This window comes from Oncorhynchus nerka, unplaced genomic scaffold (genome assembly GCF_034236695.1).
Source record: "Oncorhynchus nerka isolate Pitt River unplaced genomic scaffold, Oner_Uvic_2.0 unplaced_scaffold_1391, whole genome shotgun sequence".
In the NCBI taxonomy this organism is placed as follows: Eukaryota; Metazoa; Chordata; class Actinopteri; order Salmoniformes; family Salmonidae; genus Oncorhynchus; species Oncorhynchus nerka.
This window is the reverse complement of record NW_027039930.1, coordinates 22,725-39,613: the sequence shown is the minus strand read 5'-3', so window position 1 is coordinate 39,613 and position 16,889 is coordinate 22,725. Positions and strand designations below refer to the sequence as shown.

Sequence of the window (16,889 nt, the reverse complement as noted above, 5' to 3'; positions counted from 1 at the left end):
GAGGTAGGTGGGACCATGGTAGAGAGCAGCAGAGCCTGTCCCTCTCCCTTCGCTGCAGCTCAACACACTGATCTCAACAGTCAGTCAGGGACCACAGAGAGAGAGAGACAGGTCACACTCTGATGCTCCTCAGACCGTCTGAGGTCATTCGTGTGTTGATCAAACTGAATTTATACCATGAACACACAAGGAACATGTGTTTCTGTGTGAGTGCTGGTGTGACCGAGCTGGGTTCTACCCTGGGTCTCCCGCCTCTGGGAACTAACACAAGGTTACTCGTCATGCGAGAGCTGCTCCTGGAACCCATTCTGCTAAATTCCACACAGATTAAAGAGCAGCACCAGAGAGGATCTCACTTTAATCTTACGGGAGGAAATAAAGCAAAACAGTCAAGCGCAAGGGCCTTAAATCTACAGAGACCACTGGAGAGAGCTGATCATTATTATTATTATGAGAGAGTCCGCCCGTCAGCTCCTCTTGTCCACATGAGTTTTAAAAGTAGATCCCCTCAGACTGGATCTGTGAATGGGTTCTACTTATAGCTTCACAACCATGTTAATTCACTCTGTAATTACAGGGACTAGGGTTTGCCATCCCATGTTAGCTTTGATGTACCAGCCTGAGTTTACCTGTTAAACATTCTGAACAATCCACTTGTTTGTGGAGATGGGGGAGTGAGGGGAGGAGTGAACGGGAAGGAGGGTTGTTGATTGTTGTTTTGCTCTAACGTTTATCTCTCTCTCTCTCTGAGCTGGCAAAAGGCTTGTCCCGATTTAGGGGAGGCTATGGTCCAAAGCGGATTAACACAGATATACAATACATCAGATGTATGCAGTTGGGCCAGGTTATCTGATAACCTGTTAGTATGGAGTCAGGATTCAGGACAGCAGAGCCACCCGCCACATAACTCTCTCTCCCATGTTCTCTCCTCTCTTTCTTTCTCATGTTCTCTCTCTCCCATGTTCTCTCCTCTCTTTCTCTCTCATGTTCTCTCTCTCTCCCATGTTCTCTGTTCTCTCTCATGTTCTCTCTCTCTCCCATGTTCTCTCTCCTCTCTTTCTCTCTCATGTTCTCTCTCTCTCTCTCCATGTTCTCTCTCTCTTTCTCTCTCTCTGTTCTCTCTCTCTCCCATGTTCTCTCTCTGTTCTCTCTTCTTTCTCATGTTCTCTCTCTCCTCTCCCATGTTCTCTCCTCTCTCTCTCTCTCTCTCATGTTCTCTCCCATCTCTCCCCATTTCTCTCTCTCATGTTCTCTCTCTCTCTCCCATGTTCTCTCCTCTCTTTCTCTCTCATGTTCTCTCTCTCTCTCCATGTTCTCTCCTCTCTTTCTCTCTCATGTTCTCTCTCTCTCCCATGTTCTCTCCTCTCTTTCTCTCTCATGTTCTCTCTCTCCCATGTTCTCTCTCTCTCTCCCATGTTCTCTCCTCTTTCTCTCTCATGTTCTCTCTCTCTCTCCCATGTTCTCTCCTCTCTTTCTCTCTCATGTTCTCTCTCTCTCTCCCATGTTCTCTCCTCTTTCTTTCTCATGTTCTCTCTCTCCCATGTTCTCTCCTCTCTCTCTCTCCCATGTTCTCTCCTCTCTTTCTCTCTCATGTTCTCTCTCTCTCTCCCATGTTCTCTCCTCTCTTTCTCTCTCATGTTCTCTCTCATCTCTCCCATGTTCTCTCCTCTCTTTCTCTCTCATGTTCTCTCTCTCTCTCCATGTTCTCTCCTCTCCCATGTTCTCTCATGTTCTCTCTTTCTCTGTTCTCTCTCTCCCATGTTCTCTCCTCTCTTTCTTTCTCATCTCTCTCTCCCATGTTCTCTCTCTCCCATGTTCTCTCCTCTCTTTCTTTCTCATGTTCTCTCTCTCCCATGTTCTCTCCTCTCTCTCTCTCCATGTTCTCTCCTCCTTTCTTCTCTCCTCTCTCCCATGTTCTCTCCTCTCTCTTTCTCTCATGTTCTCTCTCTCCCATGTTCTCTCCTCTCTGTTCTCTCATGTTCTCCTCTCCCATGTTCTCTCCTCTCTTTCTTTCTCATGTTCTCTCTCTCCTCCCATGTTCTCTCCTCTCTTTCTCTCATGTTCTCTCTCATGTTCTCTCCTGTTCTCTCCTGTTCTCTCCCATGTTCTCTCCTCTTTCTCATGTTCTCTCTCTCTCCCATGTTCTCTCCTCTCTTCTCTCATATGTTCTCTCCTCTTTCTCTCCCATGTTCTCTCTCCTCATTCTCTCTCATGTTCATCCCATGTTCTCTCCTCTCTTTCATGTTCACTCTATATCTCCATCTCACTCCATTCTCCCTGTCTCACACACACACACACAGCAGTGTAAACATACTCAGATGAGGACCATATTTATGGTCAGGTGTTTAAAAGCGGTCCCAGCTGTGACTGTCTGCTATTTTAAGCCTCCATCTCTCCAATTTGTCTGCTGCACAGCACGCAACGTACTTTCCAACGTTGTGTAGCGCTGACAACTGTAGCTAAGCATAATTCTTCAGTGACTCGCTTAGTCTGACACTGTTTAATAGCACACAGAGGAAAGCTACGCTGCTTTCTCATTCAACAGTTACCCATGCAGGCAGGGTATTTCAGTAAAAGGGGAGTGTGTTGTCTACTAGCCACCTACTGGTGATAATACAGTTCTCTTGGATAGTGTTCTGTGTGGATACTAAGAATAGGACCAGGGAAGAAGAGGGAACCTGGAAATGCTAGCCTATTTCTTATTGTATTATGACATCTGTAAAATAGCATGGGGTTGTAGACAGCTGGGGTATTAAGCAATATTACAGTGGATAGAATTATAGGACGAGAGAGGAGCTCAGAGAATTAGGGAAAGTCTCTCCTCCGAGGTACATAACCCTGTTGCCTGGCAACAGGCGGTACTTTGCTGGCAGAGTGGAAGGAGCCGGTGATGTCACAGGAGATTACAATGAAAATGTATTTGCAGCTTCATAAACCCAGCGGAGTAATTACCCCCGCTAGTTGGTTTAGTCGTCCAGATCCATTAAACACGGACGCCTTGTCATCACCTTTCCATCCCACTAAAAGAGCAGCTCACATACAAGGCCACGAGGACCGCTGACAACTCACCTTCTAGGCAGCACCTCTCGGGGATGAGATGGTCTGAGAGAGAGGTTATTATCAAGAAGGAGCATTGCCTTGAACTGAAGTAGCGTTGATACAGAACTTTTCTCACCCAGAGGATTGGAAAGCGAGAAGCCGGCTTGGGGGTCAGGTTGCTGGCGGGTTGTGTCTATTGCAGCTAAGACCGCCTCAAGCAAAGTTTAAGTAAGATTCTAATTTGTGCTCTGCCTTAATCCCAAACCTACCTTCCCTCTTTGACCATGCTGTGTTTGAAGCTGTGAAGCATGGAGCCTTGAGTCCCAGATTGCATCACTCACCTCATCTGGTGGCCCAGTTCAGGTTGACAGGAGAGACTAGAGACCCTGGCTGCCTTGGTTGGAGAAGCTCCGTAGCTCCAGGCTCCATTGTCAGAGAGATGATACTGAGATCCCCCCCTGGCCCTGGCTCCATAACCCTGTACTGGGTTTTGCCCCCCCCCCTCTCCCTCAGTCAGCCCCCTTTGTTCTGCATGCATGCCTGGGCTCAGGCTCTATACACTAAGCTGGAGATCACAGGCAGAAACACTCCTTTCTTTCCTGTCAAGTGGGAACCAGTCCTTGGCTGCCTTGTCTCCCCACCTCTTCCTGTTTCTGAGCTGGACTAAGGAGATGTAATAAAGCACCTGCTCCAGATGTCACTATAGGGGCAGCACTTCGTCTCCCTGCTGCTGTTGATTTTCCAACGTGACGTCAGATGTCTACTCTAGTCCAACTCCTGTGAACCAGACCTGGGTTCAAATACTTTAGCGGAGCTTGATTGAGTTTGCCTGGTGCAATGGGAACCAATAGAATAGTCCCAAAAGTTTAGAACCCTGCCCATCTGGCTCTCCAGGCATGCTCAAACAAATATTTTGGGGAAAAAAATGTATTTGAAAGCAGGTTTGCTACGGTCCTGCGGTGGAGGAGGCCTTTAAATGCTTGTGGAGCAGTGAGCGGAAGGCTGGAGCCTCTAATGTAACAGTAGGCAGGGGAGGGAAACACCTGTTTACCATTAGCACAGACATTCCTCCTTTATCTGCCTCCATTTTGTGTGTGCTCCAATGTAGGCTAGCTTTTAAGGCTCCAGTGAGTGGTCTGTTCGTTCAGTAGTAACTATGCCTGGCTACATCCTATAGAAATATAACCCCAAGGCTATATGAGTTGTGAAACCTGATCCATTGTTTTTGTAGTGTGTACTTGGTCATTCTGTCTTTGTTTTTTCCCAGATCCCAGCTACTACAGACAGTTTGTGGTACAGCTCGGCTGAGGGTCAAGAGCTGGTCCATGTTCTTCAGAGACTGAGTCATTCTGCCAGGTGTGTATTCAGACTCTCTCCAGTCTCCACTCTGATCTCTCTAGAACTCCAGCTTTGTCCTCAGGGCTCTGCTTTGATCCATTCATGTGGGAGGCCAAGGCAGGGTTGTGCGATGAAAGATTCCTTGAGCCCGTTGCGTCTCGAACTGGGGATAGTGGCCCATTGTTGGGCTGCTAGAGGCCTCCCTCTCTCCCTTCCTCAAATGGAAAAACAATCCCTTTGAAGTTGCCAAGCCAGGCTTATGAAGCAGAGCTTTGGACAATATTGGGGTTTGGGGCAAAGTGGCTGTGAAATTCCAAACTTCTCTCCATGTGTGACTGCTGGACTACGTCACCACCTCACTCACCATGGCAACCATGGGGAATTTAGTTTCTTTTGATTCTTAAAGGGGCAATCAGCAGTTGCTACATACATTTGAATATGCCTCATGAGCTTTGTTCTACCCCATCAGAACCCAAAATAAACACTTTACTGTAAAAACACTAGCCTCAAAATTGTTCATTTTGATGTCAATTCTTACAGCAATAGCACTGAATTTGAGTGATTACATTTCTCCTGCCTCAACCGTCAGCTTTTTACTGAACCGGGGGGCTTCATTTCTACTGCTGATTGCCACAGTGTGACAGTCAGGAGAGGACTGGAAGTGCATAGTTTGTCCAACTCTTGAAAGTTGACATAGGACTCTACAGTATTGGGCAAGTCAGTCAACTACTACAAGTAGCCAAATTAAAAATGTGGCCTTTTGAAGATGGGAGAAATGAGAGCAGTGTTTGAAATTAGGCTACAAGAAGTATGTCTATTTTTCAAATCCTAGTTCAATGGAGTGCTCTGCTGATGGAATTAACAGGAATGAGTTTAACTGGCTCCATGTAATGGTTTAGGGAGGAGAAGAGATCTTCACATCTGTCCATTGTCCTCATCTCTTCCCAGGTCCCATGCTGATGTTGCTGTGGTTTCACTGGCAGTGGAGATCCTGACAGGGATTGGATTCTAGAATGTTGATTCATCAGCAACAATGGATTGGCTTCGAGAAGGACCATAATTCACATCAGTGATCAGCAACCTAAACCGTGTCTCCATTATGGTGCCTTGCTCTATAGCTTTATAATAAAACTGGCATCCATTGTGGTTTTGCGTTCCATTCTAATATCACTTTACAATACTTTAGTTTTTTTTAAAGGATGTACAAACAAAGGACACATTTGCCCCCCATGTAGCCTAAGGACCTGAAAACGAGTCAGTTCCATAAACCACCAAGACAGAGCTGAAATTAAGGTCCATTTTTATTGTTTAGCCATGTCATGACCATGTCTCCAATAAGCACAGCAGGCTACAATAATTAGGGATTCTTCTCACCTCCTTGAACAGCTATCAACTAAAAGACATTAAAAAAAGAAACTGCTGCCCCCCCACAGACCCTTTGGAACAGTTGTGACACTACAAACAGTGCACACTTAAAGCAAGAAAATATTTGGACCATTTCCAATTCTTGGTTTTATACAAAAGCTACACAATGTTACACTTGATCAGAATACAATTCAACTGATTATTAGTGTTCTACACCATATCATTTTAATTGGAGCATTACCACTATAACTTATCACTACGAGAGACTTAAAATGGATACAAATGAGTGCAGAAAAGACAGGAGAGTATAATAACAAGCTATATCAGTACCATTACAGACTGAAGAATCATACAAAATAAAATGTAAAAAAATACAGACCAGGGTTTTAAATTCCATCTTTAGATCCACTCTTCAGCGTCATTCTTTGAGTAACCCACTCCAGGAATTCCTTTAACGCAGTTTTAACTCCCACAAAAGACCAGAACAAAGTTTTACTTCCACTCCACGTGTTCCCATAGGAAACTCAGCTTTCAGTAGTGTGTCAGGCACTTTCTGAGATACTAGCCCACTTTCAAAAACCTCCCAGCAACTTTCCAGCCAAATCACAATGCAGGTTCATTCAGATCAGACGATACACCTGGAGAAGCGGAGAGGAGAGGCACCAGCATTACTATGGGACCACAGAGCATGAAGAGAAGCTAGAAGAGTAGAGTTAGAAACGTCAGCCACAGTAGTAGAAGTCCCAGCATGCACCAGCCTGTCACCGCCGTGGTGCCTAGTCTTAACACAGCTCCTTACCTAAAAAGTAGTCTATTTACAGGTCAGTATCAAACCAAGCCAACTGATTGCTGTCGCCTGGGGGAAGCCCATCGATCAAGTCTTGGGCGTGGCCCAGGTCGGGCAGCCCGTCGACTGGGTATTCAGGGCCGGGGTGGTGGGCACCCATGTCATGGTCCATCATGGAGTCCATACCCATGGAGTCCTGCCCATATCCCCCAGAGTGGAAGGAGCGATAGCTAGGGTCTGCCAATGGAAGTGATGGAGGGAGCACACACACACACTTGTTAGAGCTTATTAACACAAGCACCACACAGTAGTAGGATCAAAACATCCAATCATAATTCTCAGCCAATCACAGTACCAATCCAGACAAAGCCACTACAAATCCAAACTACTTGGTCTCAAAGCTAATGTGGACAGCTGTGCTGCTGGCCAGTTGCAAGCTTTAGCTAGCTAGCACAGTGGGGCCGGGAGTGTTAGTGTGAGGGGGTTGCTGCTGGAGGAGCCCAGGTGCTGGCTGAGAGCTGGGCTGTTATGTGAGCAGCAGTTTGAGAGCTGCACACCAGGACAAGGCACAATGAGACAGTGCTTACCTTCCTGACGGTAGCCCAGGGCATCTCCCTGAGCGCCGATGTCCAGGCCCAGATCTCCTGTCTAAAGAGAGAAGGACCAAGAGAACAACATCAGGAACGAGGGTCACGTCAGACAGTGATCACTAACAGCCCTGAGGTGTTCTGCCCAGAAGTTGTGTCATGGGCCATGAACACAAGACACTTCCTTAGTAAATACAGAATCCTGGCTCCAGATCCAAGCACATCTAATACTTTAAAGTATGACACTTCACGTAATTTGGCATGTCTCCCAGGCTGCTTCCCAATTGGCACCCTATTCCCTTTATAGTGCACGACTTTTGACCAGGGCCCATAAGCCGCGTGCCATTTGAGACGCAGCAGACAGAAGTGACTGAACAGCAGCGCACCTCGTTCCAGGTCATAGGCTCCGTCCTGAACAGGGAGCTGGTGAGCTCCACAGACAGACGCTTCTTATAGTCCTGGGGCTTGTCTTCAGACATACGGAACAGAACAGCAGCAGCATAGGTGGCTGAGGAGAGAACAAACAGGGTTGAGTCGTCTCACTTAACCATCTATAGAAAGTAATGCACCAACGGCTAGCTAGACAGATCCTTCTGGACAGAGGCCTAAACCATAGATATTCTAGAATTCCCATGACTGACAGACCTGCATAGCTCTAGAATGGCAGCCATTTGCATTTATTTGTGGGCTTAACAATCAAAAGAGTTCTGAGGCGCCAACAGAGCTGGTTGTGGACCGAGGCCTGTTAACTCACCCACGCCCTCGTTTCTGGAGTGAAGCAGCTCTGTGAGGGGGGCGGTGGCGCCCTCAGCCTCGATGGCCTCCGCTGCCTCCTTGTCCTGGGCCAACTCACACAGAACTCCTGCAGCCACACGCTGAATGTTCTCAATTGGAGAATACAACAGCTGCAGCAACAAGAGAGGAGGAAGGTACAGGAGTTGCAAAGATCAGATTACTTATATAAATAAAATAAGCTGTGTAGTTCAAATTGGAAAGAGAAAAATCCAAATTCTGTAGTTGTGAGGAGCAGTACATTTAAGTTGCTTAGAGGTCTTACCTGGACAAAGAGTGGAATGGTGTTGAGTCCTCTGATGACGATTCTGTTGTGGACATCTCTAGCCAAGATGTGCAGAGCTCCAGTACAGCCCTCCACAATCTCCTCCATACGAACTCCCTCCTGTGGTGCAGGACAACCGTTAGTTCAGAGACTACAGAGAGCATTGAGGAAACTGTGCTTATTGGGAGACAGATGCACTGTGTGGAGGTGTATGTTACGCTTGTGTGTCTTACCACAAACTGCTGCTGGGTGCCTCCCATGGAGGTGCGTCTCTGGGTGTCCTGGTGGGCTCTGACCAGCAGCTGCACCAGTCTGGGGATGGCCCCCTGCTCACGCAGAGGGGCATGGTTGGCTGGACACAGAGCCAGGTTACGGATTAGGCCCACAGTGGCCTGGAAGGAAGAGATCACATTTAAACCATTTCATTCATTTAAATAAACAAGTACTCATTTCCAAGTCAGGGAACTCAGTCTACAAATGAAGGTTCTGCTACTAACTTGCACCGATGTGGAAACAAATGTTGATTGGCCCCATCCCATTTTCATAAAACAAACATTACCTTGATGAGGGGCCAGTGGGAGGGGGGATGCAGCAGCTTGACCACCACAGGCAGGCCGTAGTGAAGCCGCACAGCATTCTGGGCCATCTCAGCATCCTGGTGGCGGCTGGTGAGGTGGCGCAGGGCGCAGATGGCCGGCTCAGTGATGTCCTCGCGGTCTCCGGCACGCAGCACGGTACGGACCAGCGCCTCAATCCCCCCAACCTGACACACCATCATCTTGTTCTTGTAGTTGTTGCAGGTGAGGTTGGACAGTATGCCAGCAGCACACGTCACCACGTTGATGTCATCAGAGCCCAGGAGCTGGACCAGGGTCCCCAGCAGACCTTCCATACCCTCCTGTTAGAGGAAAGGAATACACCGGCATGTCTCATCCAGACCAACACAGCTAACCACCAGACAGCCCTACACTGATCGCTTCTTCTCAGAGAGATGCTTACACTAATTCCTCTTCTTCAGGTGGGTTTAACGCTTTACTCTAATGAGCCTTTAGTAAGTCAGCTGAACTGTAAGGGTACGATGAGCTGGGCTGTAGATGAAGTGGGCTCTGACTAGCCACAGCTCCAACACAGAAAGGCAGGAAGGACTACTTTTACCTGCATCACATCTACTTCAGCTAAGGTCGTCTTCTCCATGGAAAAGGCAGGGAGACAGAAAGAGAGCTCTTATGTAGGAAGAATTCAGGTAGGAAAGGTGTAGGAAAGAGGAACAGAGGTGTGCTAGTGGGGGACGGCTCCTCACCTGTTTGGTGGCAGCGTCTGACAGGTTCCTGAGGGTCCACAGGCAGTTCTGGACTAGTCTCTGACTGGGGTCTGTGAGGTGAAGCCCAAGAGCCTGCATACCACCTGGAGAAACACACAGCCTTTAGCCCAGCTCACTGTGAGTATCAGTGGAGAGCCAACTGAACTAAAGTGAGCAAGAACACACTTTAAAATATGCATTTTTATTTAGATATATCAATAAGGTCCATAAATAAAAAGGTAGTACTTACCAGCCTCTACGATTGCAGGCTTGTTGCTGGAGCAGACAGAGAGCACTTTGAGAACTCTACTGGTAGTCCACAACAGCTTTTCATATGTGTATGTCCTCATGATGTTGACCAGGGCCTGGGGCCCACCGCTGGCCAGGATGATAAGCTGGGGATGGGTAGCATCAAAGATGTTTAAAATACACCAAGATGGATCACAATTAATGCCCTAATTAAGGGACAGAGCGAAGCATCAAAGATGTCTAAAACCAAGAGATCAGTAAATGAAACTGATTTTCATTTCAATTCCTTACCTTGCTCTCTTGGTTGCCGTAGGCAAGAATCTGAAGGCAATCTGTTGTGATGGCGAGGAATTTGACATTTGTCTTGTTGAGCAGGGCCACCATTTTCTGCAGGCCCCCGGCCAGACGCACGGCCATCTTGGCACCCTCCTGGTGGAGCAGCAGGTTGTGTAGGGTGGTGATGGCGTAGAACAGCACTGAGTCCACTGGGGACCTGAGGAGACAGTTTTAGGTTGGAAGGTACCAAAGGCTAACTGAACACACAGGAAGGTAACTACATGGCAGAGAAACTAGCTAACTGTACCCCCCATGTTTGAGGGGGCAACAGTTAGAGCAGCATTTCCTCCCCAACTCAGTCCTGGGGACCCCAAGAGGGTGCACATTTTGGTTTTTGCCTTAACGACAGCTGATAAAATAATCAAAGCTTTGACGAGTTGGTTATCTGACTCAGCTGTGAAGCGCTAGAGCAACAAAAAAAAAAAAGGGGGGGGGGCAGTTTGGAATATACTGAGTTAGAGCAAGACGCTGCACACAACCTCTAATCTTGACCACATAATGAACAGTTCGTGAGATCAGTGATTCTGTGCAGTTCATCTTAAAACAACTTCCTTAGAAACTCAAGAGACCGGTCAGGTTACAGTCCAGGGGCTGACCGACATACCCAAGCATTTTGACAAGGGCGGGGATGCCCCCGGACTTGAAGATGGCCAGCAGACCCTCTCTGTGGTGGGACAGGTTGTGCAGGGTGCCGGCGGTGCAGCGGGCTGTCTCCACATCGTTGGTGTTCTGCATGGTGCGCACGATTGCCGACACCATCTGGGGGGAGCGCATGATGGCGTGGCGGCTAGCCTCCTTCTTGGACAACTGGTGCACCATCACTGCAGCCTTGTTCACCACCACCTGGAGGAATGAAGACAGGAGAAGAGGTCAGGACAGAACTCTATACAACCTAACACCATTAAGTCAGGTGCATTTCTTAGTTGGTTGGGGACCAAAGCGGGCCAGTTGTGGTTAGCTGTATGCACCTGGTCCTCATCGTTGAGTAGTTTGGTCAGCTCAGGGATGGCACGCGTGGCCAGCTCGGCGTCATCCTGATAGTTGATGAGGTTCACCACGGCATGCTTCAGCATCTGAGAGGGCTCAGCCAGCCGCTGCACGTTGGTGGGGTGGGCCCCATCAAACTGGGTGGAGGGGAGCTGCATGCCCTCGTCCAGGGTCTCTGGAAACATGGCCGCACGCACCCTCTGGGCTCTGGTCATGGCATACTGCCCGTCAATGTCTGGAGGAGAGGTTAGGTCAGAGCCACTTCTCTAAGATGGTGGCCAGATTCCTCTAAAGGAGCCAAAGCTGAGGTTTGTCAGTATAATAAAGTACTAACTACTATCCATTAACTTCATACCATGTGACATGTTCAAAATCCCAGTCAAGCATTCCCGTGGTATTGTAGTGTATTTTTTTTTTACCTGACACTTGGTCTTGTGTGAAGGACTGAGAGAAGCCCTGCTCCCACTCGTACAGCACCTGGTTATCCACATCCTCCTCCTCTGGGTTGCCCTTCCCACTCAGGGAGGGGGCGGTGGTGGTAGCCCCTGAGTGGATACCAGAGTCCAGGTAGGACTGCTGCTGCCAGTGGCTCACTGCAGCCTTCCGGTCAGGCTCCATGGCCATGTCCAGCTCCATCAGATCAGCTAGACATTAGAAAACAACCAGCGTTAGGTTACTTGGAGGCTGTTCAACCAGAGGGGAAGACCGTTGAATTAAATCAGTGGTAGCCATGTTTAAGTTATTCTAAAAAGCTGAATACTTACACTGGGAAGCCATGTTACTTTCAAAACCCACAGCCTGCACAGCTTCCAGATCTGAAAGTAACAGAACAGCAAAGTTCATTCATAGTCGTTTCCACCTCAGCTCATGCCAAAACAAATAGCACAAAGCAACCTTTTCATTGGACCAGCTAAATTCCAGCAGAGGGAAAAAAACAGAATCAGGGCTGCATTACCTAGACATCAAATGAACTGCTAACTTGGTGGCTAAATGTATGAAGCATTAACTTGGCAGCTAAACGAATGGAGGCCAAATAAAAACAGTGGGGAATGGGGGGGGGACTTCAAAGAGAGCAACAAAAAAATGACAGTCTTCATTTGAGGATATGCTACCAATCTGTTAAGTACAGTCCTTTGGAGTAATAAACAAGAATACCAAAGAGAGTTCTGTTAGACCCTATATTCTGGGCTCTAGAAGAGGAAATCAAGCTTTATTTATACACCACATTTCAGACACTCAAAATAAAACCTGAAATATTTACTACAAACAAATGTTTAAATAAGACAAACTAACTAAAAAGCACTGTAGGGAATATGGCGCTATCAAAATCCTTTAGCTTCACAAGTGACAGTGATGTAAAAACAAATCTATGAACGTAACATGATCCCTCAGACAGGTCCAATGCAAAACACTAGGGCCATGAGGATACCAGTATCACAATACAAGTATCGTGGCAAGGAAACTAAATAGGAAGCGGATTCAATATTTAGGAAAACAGCCATAATGTTGGAAACAAATGTCACCCAAAGTCAAAAAGTATTTTCCAAGCTATAGCACACAATATTTTACGTACTTTTAAGGACTGAAACTTGTGCTTTGTTATTTGAAATTAACATTTTTATTTTGCGACACTGGTATCCTCCCAGCCCAACAAAACACCTTGCTGCAGCATTAGCAGAGATACCATCACAACTGTGTTTTAGTTTATACAAGAAGGTAATGAAATCCATTCAAGTTAGTAATTTCTACTACAGTACCCCCACACACAAAAAAAAACAGGATCTCCCAGTATCACCAGACCCTCTGGTGGGCAAGTTAAAACCCACATGCAGAGCAGTAGCTACACTGACAGAGTCAGATGGGAAAACAGCTTTGCTCACTACCCAATTTGGGTCATTATCAGAACCCAGCAGCAGACAATGAGTAAGTTTCATAAACTGCAGCAAACCAATCAATATCCAAAACATCCCTGGCAATTGCTTCAATTTAAACTGTAAAGAGCAGTATGAATCACAGATTAGGAGGCTGCACTTTAAGGGGCTATGGTGGGATACTTGTCCTCATACCCATGTTTAATAGTCACTCACAGTTTCTATGGAGATTATTCAGCACATCTGCTTGCAATGCATGCACTAAGAGGCTAGTAGTCAAAACAGCAGACATCTGTGGTGGAGGGAGTGACTGGAAACACTACCATATTGCCCTGGGCTAAAGACACTGGGACCTAATAGGCTGTTTCAAGGGACATGGATTCCTAGAGCACCAGAAGAGCGATAGTTCGAGGAACATATATGAATTTGCAAAGGTTGCCCATCTAGGATACAACCGAGCCTACCGATGTAGCAACATGTGAACGTGGCTGTCAGAGAAACTACCAGAGAAAGCTTGGTAACTGCTGTATTGTGAGCTGAATTTGAGACCACAATCTCTCCCCCTCAGAGCAATGTACACGGTCAGCAGTCACAACTACTAATTCCTGGTCCACAGTTTGGCCTACTGTGCATACATAGTACCATGGCCAAATTATTTTAGAGCCTTTAGCCATTCAATTGCAGCTAAGATTGTAACTAACCACCAATCAATAAAGATGATTTTAAAGAAAATACATGACAATGTCAAACAAGAACATTATCTCAGCAAACAACTCTTGTTTACTGTATTAAGCTACTACTCGTCATTGACTGTAGTAAAAATCCAAGCAAATAGACTGGAACTCTTGCAACGAATGTAACTGTTTTCTCTGACTTTGACTTGAGACTTGGTTTCTTATTAACTGCGCTAGACATTAAACCAATCATGAATCATACCCTTGCTTTCTGCAACTTTCACAGCATCCGTCTACTGTAAAAGTCTAAGAAAAATACGGCACCAAATTCTAAAACCTCAATTTCATTCTCAGAAACAATGAATTCACAGAGGTATGTGTCATACCTTGTTCAAGACCGAAGTTTCGATAACGTACTGTGATTTAGCAAGCCACCAACACTCCGGGAAAGTATGCAAATGTTAGTGGGTAGATGAATCACGGCAATATCCGTGGCAACGTTATTGTATCGTCAATATTTTGTATGCTAACAAACAAGATACGTTACAATGTCCAAGGAAAATACATTATGCACGTTTCTTCCAAATATCAAGATGAGATGATCCCGATTAAACAACGTTGGGTTCTGTAAGGGGTATTTCCGGAGTAGTTCCGCTGTGTTTCACTAGAAATTGGTGGCAAGAGCAGAAAAATCTTCCACCAGCGAGCTAGCTCCCCACCCCCACATACAACCAAGTCCACTTCAGTCTACCCGAATTTCCGATGAGCAACAACGACTCAAATTTCAGTCAAGCTCCTCCTCAACTTCCTCTCAAATCACAACCGCTAAGGAATTTGTCGGTCTTTGTTTAACTTGACGTCCAGTAAAACAGTTTTACCCAGTTGCTAAAACAAAACTTGATGTATTGACAGCTATCACGTTTGACGAAATTAAACAATATTAGTTGACTTTGATAATGTTAGCTAACAAATCCACTTAGTTACAATGGGCATCTTACATGGAAATGATGTTACTTTATTTACAATAAAATCAGTTGATGAATTTAAAGTTACTGTTGGACGTGGATAGTGTTTGCGCTATTGCCATCCATTTCGACGTAGCTAGTGACACTAGCAAAAATGGAACCTCTTACTATTATCTAGTTAGCCAGCCAACGTTAGCTGCTTGATTGAAAAATTCTCCCCATCATTAGTCTTAACTAGCTTGCTAACGTTACTTAAATGTCTCCCAGTTCAAGCCAATTGAAAAGTAACAGGGCAAAACGTTCCAGTCAGCTGTATCAATAGTTGCTAACTAGACAGTTGTTTCTCACGACCACTAACATGAGTCAAAGCGCCGGAAAGTTGACCTAGCTAGCAAATCACCTCGTTTTCGGCAGCTAGCAAACGCTAGCTAGCGGGGAGTGTCCGGGCCATGGCGCAGCCTGCTACCACCATGGCTAGCTGGCTAAAAATGAATTCAATTCGTTTCTGATAAAACTGTACTTGTGAATTCCAATTAATTCTGTACGACTCCAGTTGTCGTGATCACGACGCGCTGATATTCAGATTGCTTGCCACCGCCTTTGGACTGCGGGAAACATTTACCTACAAACTAGCTAACTTAGCTAGCTACCAACCAAATACAACGCATACATTCGATGTCAAATCCAAATAAAATATATATATAAAAAATTACGAAGATGCCTACCCTTGTCAAAAGCCACAAATCGGTCTCCTCGCGTTTAGGTGGATAAAACCAACGCCTCGTGGGGAGAAAAAAAATAAAAAAATACGTTAAAATTACAATCACAAGCGAGTCCTTCGACTAGCCCCTCAGCAGTCAAGGAACAACTTGGTTACTGCTGTTGAATCATTGGGTTTAAGATGGCGTCGCACTGTAATAGACCGAATTACAATTATGTGGCAACTCTATCCTTCCGCATGTAGGAATAAAATAGATACCATATGGTCTTTATCAAATTATCAAAGTGAAGTCCGTTATATATATATATATGTGTATATTAGAAACAATCTTAAAACAACTTCATACAACTATAATGTATTGTATTTCATAAAAGGAAAGAACAAATCCTGATCATAAAATCGGCGTATGAATCCAGATGGTATGAAGTTCCGGCAGTGTACCTTTTCCATAAATTAGGATGAAGACCAGGAATGCATCTATGGATTGGACTGAAAAAATCTTCAATGGACATCACATAATTATAAAAAAATTGCAGTACTTCGGTTCGGAATCCTAAAACGGACAGCTTATTGTTTCAACTGAATTTACTAAAGAGACATTCACAATGGTATACTGAAAACGTTCTCAGAGGAATTTAGTTCTACTGCATGTCTGAAAATAGCTTATCTCTAGCATAGGCACTGCTCAGAATATACTAAGGGTATTTGGAATGTAGTGTGTGTAGGATCTGTTTATTTTTTCAAAACGATTCACCTGATTCCATATAATGTTGCGACAGTCATGACTCAAGATACATGATGGTTTTATGATCACATTGATTTATTTTCTATATTTTCCACAACATTGTGTCATGTTTATCTAGTACTGAATACTTCATCATACAAATCAAATTGTATTGGTCACATACACATGGTTAGCAGATCATGCAAGTGTAGCGAAATGCTTGTGCTTCTAGTTCCGACAGTGCAGTAATATCTAACAACTACCTAATACACACAAATCTAAAGGGGTGAATGAGAATGTCTACATATAAATATATATGGATGAGCGATGGCTGAGTGGCATAGTCAAGGTGCTATAGATGGTATAAAATACAGTATATACATATTATATGAGTAATGTAAGATAGTGTGATTAAAGTGGCATTATTTAATGTGGCATTGTTTAAAGTGACTATTGATCCATTTATTAAAGTGGCCAGTGATTGGGTCTCAATGTCGGCAGCAGCCTCTCTGAGTTAGGGATTGCTGTTTAGCAGTCTGATGGCCTTAAGATAGATTTAGTATACCTGAATATCCATTTGTGAATAACATCCTAGAATATTAATATTCCCCACAAGGAAGCTGCAATCAGAAAGATATGTGGCAGTGCAATAAATACTGAACAAAAATATAAACACAACCATTTAAAATATTTTACTTAAGCTGCAATCAGAAACAAATGTGTTACAGTTTATAAAAGGAAACCAGTCAATTAAAATAAACAAATGACGCCCTAATCTATGGATTTCACATGACTGGGCAGGGGCACAGCCATGGGTGGGCCTGGGAGGGCAATAGGTGGCCTTTTATTGTCCCCAGCACAAGGTGCACCTGTGTCATGATCATGCCGT

General features: G+C 45.3%; 1 protein-coding gene and 1 long non-coding RNA gene across 4 annotated transcripts; one reads left to right on the top strand and one right to left on the bottom strand.

Moving 5' to 3' along the window:
* The first annotated feature begins 3,599 nt into the window (after positions 1-3,599).
* Positions 3,600-6,382, top strand: LOC135568792 (uncharacterized). The gene is made up of 2 exons (XR_010462725.1): positions 3,600-4,395; positions 5,326-6,382. It is a non-coding gene; the product is annotated as an uncharacterized LOC135568792 (long non-coding RNA).
* On the bottom strand, positions 5,661-15,444 carry LOC115115195 (catenin (cadherin-associated protein), beta 1). Of its 3 annotated transcripts, XM_065015540.1 has the most exons (17): positions 15,281-15,443; positions 11,810-11,860; positions 11,465-11,689; positions 11,027-11,280; positions 10,663-10,901; positions 10,014-10,215; positions 9,724-9,868; positions 9,474-9,577; positions 9,329-9,358; positions 8,733-9,071; positions 8,407-8,565; positions 8,174-8,293; positions 7,871-8,021; positions 7,503-7,624; positions 7,117-7,177; positions 6,542-6,766; positions 5,661-6,380 (listed from the first exon to the last, which is right to left on the bottom strand). In XM_065015540.1, exons 2-16 carry the CDS (start codon positions 11,820-11,822, stop codon positions 6,558-6,560), a joined length of 2,373 nt encoding a protein of 790 aa, XP_064871612.1. In that variant the 5' UTR covers positions 11,823-11,860; positions 15,281-15,443; the 3' UTR covers positions 5,661-6,380; positions 6,542-6,557. The 3 variants fall into 3 exon arrangements, with proteins under 3 accessions (XP_064871612.1, XP_064871614.1, XP_064871613.1); XM_065015542.1 differs by lacking the exon at positions 6,542-6,766 and having other exon boundaries at positions 15,281-15,444; XM_065015541.1 differs by lacking the exon at positions 9,329-9,358 and having other exon boundaries at positions 15,281-15,442.
* Positions 15,445-16,889: the final 1,445 nt, after the last annotated feature.

What these genes read in the sequence shown, in the direction of transcription:
- LOC115115195 (XM_065015540.1), bottom strand. An exon ending in CACACAAGACCAAGTGTCAG is followed by an intron (nt 11,281 to 11,464) that starts GTAAAAAAAAAA and finishes CCTCTCCTCCAG; the next exon opens with ACATTGACGGGCAGTATGCC. An exon ending in CCCACTGGCCCCTCATCAAG is followed by an intron (nt 8,566 to 8,732) that starts GTAATGTTTGTT and finishes TCTTCCTTCCAG; the next exon opens with GCCACTGTGGGCCTAATCCG.